At 40.3% G+C, this 12,271-nt stretch overlaps 1 protein-coding gene across 5 annotated transcripts in view; it reads left to right on the top strand.

Moving 5' to 3' along the window:
• RRBP1 (ribosome binding protein 1) overlaps positions 1-12,271 on the top strand; it is a 114,073-nt gene that overhangs the window by 91,124 nt on the left and 10,678 nt on the right. For all 5 annotated transcript variants that reach the window (XM_015828919.1, XM_015828904.1, XM_015828912.1 and 2 more), the window contains exons 12-13: positions 7,602-7,691; positions 11,544-11,636. In XM_015828919.1, the coding sequence (XP_015684405.1) occupies positions 7,602-7,691; positions 11,544-11,636 (183 nt within the window). The remainder of the gene's footprint in view (positions 1-7,601; positions 7,692-11,543; positions 11,637-12,271) is intronic.

Below are 12,271 nucleotides of genomic sequence, written 5' to 3' on the forward strand. Positions count from 1 at the left end.
TGAAGGAAAACTTACTACCTTTAAAGCCAACCCATTTATCGAACTGACCAATGAATCAGAAGATAAAGATGACTTGGCAAACTTTAGTCTGCATAGTACCAGCATGTATGAAATGCAAATGTTGTGTTGTTGCATTCAATGCCTTCCTTCCCTACTACAGACATGCAAAGGTTTTTTATTCTCTCAAGGGAAGGACATACTAATATCTGAAAAACAATCACTTTTAAGCCTTGCAGACGCACCTGTTGAAAAAACAAAACAGAGGAGATGTGGGAATAATATCCTTACAGTCCACATGCAGGCTGCCATGCAGCTGTACCACGTGGATGGAAGAAGGATGAAGAAGGAGGAAGAAGGAACAAAGAACATTCACCCCCTCTTGCAAACTCCCCCCACTCCTCCCATTTACAAGGCTTGTAAAGTGTGCTTACTGTCACGTACCTATATGTTAATATGTACCTGCCCCCTTCTTACCTTCTGTAACCACCCATTTTACCCCAAATACAATAAAAGGGGGCTTTGGAGTCAGCTCTGGGCGACTCATCCCAGACATGCTCTAGGCTCTCATCATGAGAAGTCCTTGTGTCGTGTCGTTCATTTGCGGCCTTCATGAGAAGCCCACCAGACATCTGCAAGATGGAATCTCACATGAATACAATACAGATGCTGTTTGCTGTGAGGGCAAAAATGGTTGTGGCCTTGGCTTTCGTGATTGTCCCAGACTTGGATGAATACATAGCGGCTCTGGAAAATTATCTCCCAGCCCAGCTGCTCCACCTCCTGCACTGGTTTGAGGATACCTATGTAGGTCATCCAGCCAGGAGGGGGCAAGGAAGATAGCCACCTTTGTTCCCAACAGCCATATGGAATCTTTTCCAGTGAGCACAGACAGCAGAGGACCATACAAACAATCACTCAGAAGCAGCTCATTGAAGGCTCCGAACACAATTGGACATGTGTTATCCAACCATTTGGAAGTTTATAGATGGCCTACGCAAAGTCCAAATAGGCAGGGATGCATTTCACAAACATGGTCCGCCAAAGAAACTGAAGAAATAGCACAATGCAGACCAACGGATTGCCTGGATTGTCAGTGAATATGGCAACCAAAACCCTATTGATTACCTGTGGGCCATTGCACACAATTATCAAACAGACTAATAAAAGCTGATTTCTTTTTTAAGTGGTCTTGTTTCTTTTTGTCACCTATTATTTCTTTGATGGTATGTGGTTATAGGTGGGATGGTGTGTGCTTAAGGGAGTGTGAATATCCCAGGAAGTGGTTCAATGGGAGGGGTAGTCTGGAGTCCCATTGCTTCTCCAGTTTGGGGGGGGGGAATCCTGTGTTTATAAGACAAGTATTTTCCATCATGAAAGTCAACCACTGCATCTTGCCAGAATCCCAGGCAGTGGTTCTCTGGAAAGGGAAGTCCCGAATGCTTCTACCATAATGGACCCAACTGCTGGAAGTGTCCCCTGCAATTGTATCCCTTGCAAGCACTCTGTGGCGAAGATGGAGCTGCTGCCAAGGTTGCACCCAGCACTCCAGAGATCGCTGCTGCCAGACACCATACCCAGATAATCAGCCTTCCTTCCTTCCTTCCTTCCTTCCTTCCTTCCTTCCTTCCTTCCTTCCTTCCTTCCTTCCTTCCTTCCTTCCTTCCCACTCTCCCCCCTCCCCTCCGAAGATTGAAAAACACTGGCAAAAAAGTTTGGAGACTCTTCTTCCCCCCCCCCCCCAGTCGCAGAATGTGTCACAGATCTCTTCCAACCCTCTGTTGAGGGAGCGAGGCTGCAAGGGGTGAGATCCGTGCTTGCAATAGACTCATATTTATGATGGTCACAGCGTTCCCAGGGTCACATGATTAAAATTCAGATGCTTGGCAACCAACTCATAGTTATGACAGTCGCAGTGTCCCGGGATCATTCAATAATAATTCTTTTCATTTTTTAAGTGCAAATTTTCTCAACTTCTCTTTGCCAGAGAAGTGTGATTAGCATCTGAGAAAGGTGGTGGTGGGGGGGGGCAGGGCAGAGGAAGGGGGAAAATCAAAACAAAGCAAAAAATGATTAGATCTACATCCAGCTTTTTGGGAGGTGGAATGGGGAAATTTTACTTTTTGCCTCGTTTTGCTCTTTTAATGAGACTGCGGCCCCAAACCCCCCCCACATAGTCAGAAGCCACGCACCATCGCCGTTCCCCTGCCACACCCCTCAGCCCCTCTCTTTCCCTTCCTTTGAAACAAACAACCCCCCCCCCCCCAAATCCTCCATTCTGAATTAAAATGAAAGAAAGCCAAGTTTTTTCTTTTGTGGCCTTTACATATTTAAACTGCTAGAAGGAAGTGGGAAGAAAATCATTGTGAGACACTCTTCTGTTTTAACCTTTTTTCCTTGTCGTTTTTCAGAGTTTTCATCCTGCTTTCGTGAGAGAGCAGCATTTGGGGGTGGGGGTGAAGCTGCCCTCATTCCCAAGCCACCAGCTGAGCAAGATGCCCGCTGTCGTGAGCATTTCTGCTAAGGATTGGCAGCGGGGGGCTATTTGGTTTTTATCCCCCCCATCTGCTGGGTGGTTGCAGCAGGTTTTGGTCACTTCTGCCATGCTGGGAGGTCACCCATGAAGCACCTTTGTTTTGGAGGGGGATCCCCACTCCAGTTGCTAAGCTTGCTTAAACCCTCTTCCTCCTCCTCTTCACTGGAGCCCCCCTTTGTCTGCCACGGTGGGGCAAGAAGACCCCTGCCAGGCCAGGAATGATGGGGATCTGCCCTCTGAGTAGGGGCAGGGTTACTATGCTCCCTGTCAATCAGGTTTGATTTCCTTTCTGTGCCCCCCCATGCTTGTAGCTGCCTCTGAGCCCCTCATTCTTGGTGCATTGCCGGCACCTCTTTCTCCTGAGCTCCTCTTGCTGGGTTACTACCACCACCCAAGAGCTGTTTTAAAGTTAGGGAATCTTTGGGGGATAACCAATTAGCACCCCAACATGCCCCCACTTCAATGGCAGAAGCCCCCCCAAGCCCCTGCAATCTCCTATTGGCAATCGCACACTGCTCCTGCAGCACTATGGCTTCTCCCTGCCACCCGATTGGCTGGCAGCTAACTGTCCTGTGGGGCCAAAAGCCCAGGACAAAGGGGGCCTTGGCGAATGGGCCAGGCCAAAGAGCGCGAGGCGGAGGGTGCGGGGCCCATTGGCCAGGGAGAATGGGCAGAGGCAGGCCAGCTGAGGAGGAACGCTGGAGGCAAATGGGCAGAGGCGGGAGGCTCGAGGAGAAGGAGGCGTGGTAAGGGTAGGCGCCTTATGGTCCTAGGCCTCTTTGATGGACCAGTACCAGGAAGGCTTCTCTACGGTGCTGCTAGACAGATTGGCCCATACAGAATGCCCCCTAATGCTCCAGGACCTGATGTGTCTGTACTTCTGCATAGACAGTCATCAGCAGCAGCACAGGGTGAGACAATGGACTGCTGACTCACTGGTGCCATCTAAGAAACCAGAAGATCCTGATACTTCTGAGGAACCCATGCAGCTTAGGGCCACCTGTCCACACCTCTCTCTTAAAAACAGTAACTGTGAGAGGGACCTTGGAGTCCTAGTGGACGATCACTTGACCATGAGCCAGCAGTGTGCAGCAGCAGCCAAAAAAGCTAATACAATCCTGGTTTGTATAAACAGAGGCATAGAATCATGCGAGGTATTAGTACCGCTTTATAAAACCCTAGTAAGACTACACCTGGAATACTGCAGCCAATTTTGGTCACCATATCAAAAAAAGATGTTGAGAGTTTGGAAAAAATTCAGAGAAGAGCAATTAAGATGATCAAAGGCCTGGAGACTAAAACATACAAAGAACGGCTGCAGGACTTGGGTTTGGCTAGTCTAAAGAAAAGAAGAAATAGGGGAGACATGATAAAAGTTTCCAGTATTTGAGGGGCTGTCACAAAGCACCAGATTGCAGGACAAGAAACAATGGCTGGAAACTGATCAAAGAGAGAAGCAACCTGGAATTAAGGAGAAACTTCCTGACAGTGAGGACAATTAACCAGTGAATAGTTTGCCTCCAGAAATCGTGGGCGCTCCATCACTGGAGATTTTTAAAAAGAGGCTAGACCAGAGGTCTTCAAACTTGGCCCTTTTATGACTTGTGGACTTCACACTGGCTGAGGAATTCTGGCAGTTGAAGTCCACAAATCATAAAAGGGCCAAGTTTGAAGACCCCTGGGCTAGACAGTCACTTGTCTGAGATGGTATAGGTTCTCCTGCTTGAGCAGGGGGCTGGACTAGAAGACCTCTAAGGTCCCTTCCAGCTCTGTTCTGTTCTACTCTCAAGCTGAGAAAGACCAGTGTCACCAAAAAGGACTTAAAACAAATTATTAGGTTTTTTTTTCATATCACCATTAATATTTGGTAAACAGTGTGTTGTCTAGGTTTGTATTTACAAATAATAACATTTAATTTTTATAGTTCTATATTCCACATAGTAATTTTCCTTGATTTTCTCTTCTTCCAATAATATTCTCTTTTATCAACCTTAAATTAGAACATTTCTTGGTAATGTTTTTGAAAAACAACAATTTCATGTCTACGAATATCCTCCACTTCATTATAAAGCTTATTTTCTAATTAATCATCTAGATCACCTTGTCATAGATCCTGTTATTAGAGTTCTCATTTAAATTTATTTTCCCCACAATATTCAAAAGAAAGCATTTTTACTTGTTAAATTTTTCTTAGAGTTAATTACACTTATATATTAAAACCTTTTTCCTCATATGAACCATCCCAACACTTACATTTTTCATATCTTGAAATAGAAAGAAAGGACAAAAATAATATACTATCTAAAAAAAAGCATATCCCTCTTAAACTAAAATACCATTGAAATCAATGTTTCAATTTTTTTAAACATATTCAAATCTTCAAAATCCATTATATTTAAATATTTAATACATTTCCCTCATATAAATCTTCCCACACGTTTTTATATTTCTCATATCATAGGGAAAAAAATACTGTGTTGCTTAAGGAGCCTACCCCTTCTAAGCTAAGATTCACTTGTATTCAAAATTTTATTTCTTTAACCGTATTCAAACAAGTGTTTAATCTTTAAATATTCCATCAAACAAATCCCATCTTCTAATTTCTTAATTCTGGCTTTAGCCCTTTTTTTTTTTTTCCAAAGATCTTTCCTAGTCAGTATGTTCCGTTGAATCCCAAGATCTTCTCATGGCTTCGTAGATGTTGTTATCAGTACAAAAGCAAAGTCAATTAAAGTATTTTTGTGAAGATATTCCTCAGAGATTTTCTTTCTTTCTTTCTCTCTTAGTTTTTCCCATCACCTTTTTACTCTCAAATTCTTGATGTGCAGGTTGTCTTTTCCATGTCCAGTATTTGTTGGAAGTTTTTATCCATCTGAATCCTTCCATTATTAAATTCCATCTTAAAGTTATATTCAGTTTTCTGCTTTACATGATCTCTCTCTCTCTCTCTGTTTTCTGATCCTTTATTTGTTATGACGTTAAATTGAGAATGCATTCATTTAAATTTTCAAATTTATTTTTAATTTCCTCGTGATTTGAAATTAATGTCATTTGTATTTGTTGTAACATAACATACATTTCCTCCTGGAAAGTATTTATTTTTTCTTGATATATTCTTTCTGCAGACTCTGATGCTCCATAATGACCAAACATCCTTTCTCTGCCAATTGCTTTAAAGTTACAGTTTAAAAAATATTTATAGTCCAGAAAGGTCAAATTTTTTTTCTAATTTTTATAGAGATAGTCCACATTGTTTTCTTTTCTTTTATTACAGCTGTTCTTTGTTTGGTTAAAGCTTTGAAGGTCACAATAACAAGTTTTTTTCCTGGGCTGTATATTTAACGCAGTATTTTCATCCACCACTAAATGTCAGCACCAGTCCATCTTTCACTTTTCAAAACAAATAAGCCATTTATCTCTGTCAATAATCTTTTGCCAGGAAACTCTTAATAAATTCCATCAATTTCACCTTTTCCAAGGTTAAATCTTATATTAATTTTATTTCTGTGTATTTTTATTCACCATAAATTTAATTTGCCACTTCTGTTTAGAAGAGGGTGGAGCAAAGACACCCCCTCTCACTTTTGGAAGATTTTTACTTCTGGGGATTTTTCTTTTTTTTTCAGAAAATCAGATAGAAGAGAGAGAATCAATATTCTTACCCAGTTCAATCACGCTGTTTACGATCGCTTAATTTAGTGCTTTTTGGCTTCAGCTGCATGTAGCTTGGGCTAGACTCATGAATGATGCTAGCCTTTCTTCTGTTGGTTTCTGGAGAGCTTTCCCCGGATGTCCGGATTGACCACCATCTCCCTAGGCTCGGCGTGGCTTCTCTCCTTCTTTGCCACATCTCCGGGTGGCTTTTGGCCCATTGAGGGTCCCCAAACAGAGATAAATCAGCCGTAGGGTGTGGAGCTCCACAATCCCTCGACTGTTGCGATAACTGCGCAAAACTGGAAGTCCACAAAAAACTTTTTTTGTATGCAAGGGCCCAGGGCATATGACTGCCAAGTGTCCGGCCAAGCTTAAGAGCCTTCGGAGAGAAATAGCAAGGGCCATACCTGTGGGGAGGTACCTTGTTTTTGGGCTACAGATTTCCCCCTCCCTTGTAAATCAGCTCTGGTGAATATTGGATTTAGTTTGTGGGACTGTGTTGCACTGACTATGGGTAGCTGCCTTTGGGAAAGTTTGGGGTAGAACTTTACCAGCCATTGTAGGGCCATTTGTCATGGGATAGCAGAGCAATAAAGGACTTTATTGAAGCCTGCATCTGCCTAAACAATCTTGATCATAACATACACTTTCAGCATATAAAAGTTGGTGGGGGTGGTCTTGGTGATTTCTTGATTGGGCTGTTGTTTATTGTTAGCTGTTTTGCAGTTCCTTGATTATTATTTGCTTCTTGATTGTTGGGCTAATGTTAATCTTGGTGTTGATCTCTGCTCATCTAGGTATTAATTGCTGGTAAGGCAGTGTTTTGGGCTTTCTGTTTCTTTTTGATTGAGCAGAAATTACATCACTCACTACTAAGCACTGATGATGTTGCCAATTTGGTAATGAAACCTCTGCAAGAAAACAACCAAGCTCAGAGAACACCAAGATCCACAGTTCAACCTGAGCTACAACTATTCTCTTCTATCAGTATCTGCAATATTTCTACCCATTTTTTAGTTCATCAATGCTGAAGATACAAGTGAAATAGAAATAATATTTCAACAACAAATATTATCACTGAGAACACCAGGAATTTTTCTACATAGAACAATGAAACTTAAAAGAAAACTGCTTTTAGAAGGCAAAGTCCACTGACTTATTAACAAAAGGCACTGTAAATATTAAATGGGAGGATGAAATAACAGTATTTTCCTTGATATTCATACTTCATATGAGGGAATAGCTATAAATCAGTATGAACAGCAACTTTCCCAACTCCATTCCTTTCATCTCTACTTATATGTCATTTTTGCAACCAGAAGGAAAAAATTGTTATGCATAAATCTTAAAATGATTGTTTTTCTAAATTTGTTTGTGTTACTTTTTTAATGATGTATTATCACACTTTTTAAAGGACCTGACAATTTCATTAAAAGAAACAAATGAGGCACTGCGCACACTACAAGCAAAATGTGATCAGTATAGGAATATTCTCACAGAGACGGTAAGCAAAACTGCATTTGCCTATCTGAACAAATAAATTGTTTCTAATTTCCCATTAGCACTGATGAAGTTCCCTAACATTTGACCAAAGAGAGAAGCAACCTGGAATTAAGGAGAAACTTCCTGACAGTTAGGACAATTAACCAGTGGAACAGCTTGCCTTCAGAAATTGTGGGCGCTCCATCACTGGAGGTTTTTAAGAAGAGACTGGAAAATAACTTGTCTGAGATGGCGTAGGTCACAGGTCGGCAACTTGCAGCTCCAGAGCCGCATGTGGCTCTTTGAGCCTTCTCCTGCAGCTCCCATCCTCCTCTGCCATTTGCAGAGAGAGAGACAGAGACAGAGACAGAGAGAGGCACTTGTGCTTCCCTTCTCTCTTTCTTTCTCTCTCTCTCTCTCCCTATTTTCCGACGAGCTGAAAAGCTTATTGGGCGGGGCTCCTGCCTTGGCTGCGTCTCTGCAGGAAGCAGGAAGGGCAGGACAGAGCCAGCCCAATAACAATGCGTGTCAGCTTATTGGAGAACAGCTTGAAGCCAGCTTGCCAGGTGAGCAGAAGATCGGAGAGAGGGAGAGGGGAGGAGAGAGAAAGAGAGAGAGGGAGGGAAAGAGAGAGAGAGAAAGAAAGAGAGAGGGGGAGAGGAAAGAGAGAAAGAGAAAGAAAGAGGGGGAGAGGAAAGAAAGAGGGAGAAAAAGAGGGAGAGAGAAAAAGAGAGGGAGAGAGAAAAAGAGGGAGAGAAAGAGAGAAAGAGGGAGAGAGAGAAAGAGAGAAAGAGAGAGGGGGAAAGAAAAAGAGGGGGAAAGAGACGGAGAGGAGAGAGAGGGAGAGAGGGAGAGAGAAAGAGAAAGAAAAAGAGGGGGGAGAGGAAAGAGAGAGAGAAAGAGAGAGAGAGAGGAAAGAGAAAGAGAGAAAGAGAGGGAGAGGAAAGAGAAAGAGAAAGAGGAAAGAGAGAGAAAGAGAACTCATGCACAGCAGCCTCTATTTCTTTTTAATTAAACTCTTAAATCAAGCTCCTCCCCTCACGCGCGCGTGTGCGCACACGTTTTGCGGCTCCCAGTGTTTTCTCTGGGAGAAGTGATTCTTTGAGTGTTTAAGGTTGCAGACCCCTGGTATAGGTTCTCCTGCTCAAGCAAGGGACTGGACTAGAAGACCTTCAAGGTCCCTTCCAAATTCTGTTCTGTTCTGTTCTATTCTATTTTTTAATGTTTTATTGATTTTCTAATTTTACATTTAAGTATTTAAAAAGCAACGTGGCGGCTGAGTTAATCAATAATTCAATGACATACAAGTATCTTTTAGTATCAATCTCAAACTACCACATTAAATATTTCCTCTCTTTTCCCCTTAGTATTTACTGTCTCATATTTAAACTAATACAATTCTTGTTATATCAATTAAATAAATAAATAAAAATAACATTCTTACATTTATCAATAATTTTTAGCTTATACATATCCAAATTATTTTAACATTCAGTCTTTATAGACAATCAATGTCCTAATTACTTTTTCCCAATTTTTAGTTTCCCATTAATGTTTAAATTTAACATTTAATATTTATAATTTCCAAGTTTTAAGTAGCCAAAGTTCCCTTTATCATAATTCATCACAAAGTCTAATATTCAGGATATACGTCTTATCTATTTGAATATATTCTATTTCTCACCATCTTACATCATCTAATTAATAATATAGTATAACATTCTTATTTTCTATTAATTTCCAAATGTCTTAAATTTAGTAACCAAAATTTATCTTTTTTCAACATCAAATACTTTGTCTCTTTTTCTCTTAATGTCTACTATCTCATATTTAAGCTAGTACAGTTCTTATTATATAAGCTAAATAAAAACATGTTTATTACATTTATCAATAGATTTTTAACTTATATATATCTTAATTACTTTTACATTCAACCTTTATAAACAAATCAATATTCAAATTTAACTTTTAATATTTATATTCCAAGTTTTAAATGACCAAAGTTTTCTTTATCTCAGTTCATGACAAAATCTAGTATTCAAAGTACACATCTTGTCTATTTGAGTATATTCTATTTTAATCCTCACTAATAAGTCAAAACCCCAATTTTCTTCAGCCTTATTCTAGCTTTCTTTCTTTGCCAACTCGCCTTCCATATCCATGCTTTTAAATCATCAAATAGATCTCCCTCTTTTTTTATATATATTGTTTGAGATAAAAAAGGCCATCCAGTTGCCATTTTTTTGGAAGAACTAACAAATCGTCCCTCTATTTTTCCATCTCGACGTAATTGTCCTGAAAAGTTTATCTTCCCTTTAATCTGTTGTTCTTCTTGATCCTCAGGTTTCTTCTGGTTTATATAGAAAGTCTTTTCCATTTTCAATGTTGTCAGTCCCTTTTCTGGGTTTTCCATTAACTGTGTTTGTTGATCAGTTGAATCTTCTATCATAGTATTTGATTGTTCCACTTCTTCTATTATATTCTGTGTAGTTGATTCTTTAGTTGTAATCCAAGTTTGGGTTCGTATATCTAGGCTAACACCTTGTTCTTTTCTGTAGCTTCTTATTTCATCAGTAGCTGTAAGAATAGTTTCATAAATTGCTTTCAACATAAAGACAATCTGTTCCTGATCTTCATCCATGTTCTCTTAGTGATGTATTAAATTGAAAGCTTTACAATCAGAGAATGAAAATAATTCTATCACTGGGTATAGAACATAGCTGGGCTTCTCACAGCTGATATCTGCCAAGGTTGCAAAAGTCTTATCTATAGTCTGGACTTCAAGCCAAGTCTCTTTTAGACAATAACAAGTTGTAATATCAGGTTTAGCCACAAGATGTCGCCCATACCGTTTAAGTCCAAAATTTTAATTCTTTTTCCAATTTTACTTGTTTTTTGTAAGTAAAAACCCAAATCTTCAATAAGAATAAGAAATCTTTTAGTCCTCAAATTTTAGAAAGATAGAAATCCAGTTAGAATCAGGTTATTCTTTCAGCGTTTTAAACTCCCCTGGATAGTCAATCGCCACTGTTTTTAGAGGGTGGAATGGAATTTCCCTTCCCTCTCTCCACAGGAGGGAAAATACTTTGGGCAGCTTATACAGGTGGAAAAAATAGGATTGAAGAGAGGTTCAGATCTCACCCAGTCTCATCCGTGCTACTTTATAAGTGCCTGGTGGTAAGTTTGACTTCGGCTGTCTGAAGTCTATGGCTAGTCTTTCGTCCGCCGGTTTGGAGGACTGCCCTGGATCAAGCGGAAGGGCTACCACCCTCCTGCGATCAAGCGGGTGTCCCCTCCTTGCTTGTCGTCCTTACAGGGCGACTTTTGACCCTTTCCAGGGTCCCCCAGCAGTGCAAAATCGTATGTGCAAGATGGAGCTCGCCTTCCAGCATCCATGGCAAACCGGTAGTCCACTGTTCTATTCTATTCTGTTCTGTTCTATTCACACAGAGTACCAGTTTGGTGCATTATTCAAGATGGTGGGCTAGAAATCAGAAGACTGTTGAGTTTTAGGCCTCCCTGACTTTGGGCCAGTCTTTCAGCCCAATCTACCTCACAAGATTGTTGTTCCAAGGAAATTAAGAGGCAGGAGAATTAGGTATATTTGCTGCCTTGAGTTATATATAAAAAAGACGGGGTAAAAAATCTACCAATAACTTGTTTTCTTCTGGACACACATGATCTACTACTATATGTTCTGTATTAGTGGAGTAAATATATTTTTTATTGTATCTACGTTCCCAAATTGGTTAAAATATTTCTGCTAAAGTTGGTAAGCAAGCCTACTTAACATGTGTCCCCAAACAATGATAGAATGAACCTATCTTAGTAAATGTCTTGTTTCTTCATCTTCATTTCTTCTTCAAAATCATAGGAAAGAATGCTCAAGGACTTGCAGAAGCGGTTGGTAGAGGAACAGCAGGTGTGGCAAGAGAAACTGGCTGTATCTGAAGAAGCCCTTGCAAAGGTATAATATGTGTGGTGTGCATGCATGCTTTATCATTGTGGTGCCACAGAAATTCTTCCTTTTTCAACCATTTGCATGAGAAGCCATTAAAAGATATATCATTTAAATTAATGTCCAATTTTGTTACCATGAAGATTACTGTATTTTACTTCTGCTTATGTCCTTACAAAGGTTTTTATAGCAACAGATATAAAATACTTGCTGGCAAAAGAAGGCATCTATCTAATGTATCTTCGCCTTGATAACTTTTGGCAACTTTGCTGCACTGAGCAAAACTTAATTTAATTACAAGAGGTCAATGACATATTGAATTCTTAGGTATCATATTTTACTCAAATGGACCCAACAACTTGACCAGAAGGTGAGGAGAGCCCTATCAGAGGACAACTTTCAAAAAATCCGCTCAGCCTTTATATCAGCCAACCCTACTCAAGATTTACTAGAGCTATATAAAAACATAGTTCATAAGCTACAACCACTACTAGCACATGACCGAAACTTCTCAGTTAAGAGGCCCTGCATTGCCTCCAAACCATGGTTTGATAAGGATTGTGTAGAAGCCAAGAAAGCTCTTAGTTTGGCATATAAAGTGTACAAAAGTGAGACTGGAAATGGCAATAAAACAACTCTTAAAC

Source organism: Protobothrops mucrosquamatus, unplaced genomic scaffold, assembly GCF_001527695.2.
Source record: "Protobothrops mucrosquamatus isolate PMUCROS unplaced genomic scaffold, P.Mucros_1.0 scaffold_226, whole genome shotgun sequence".
NCBI classification, from domain to species: Eukaryota; Metazoa; Chordata; class Lepidosauria; order Squamata; family Viperidae; genus Protobothrops; species Protobothrops mucrosquamatus.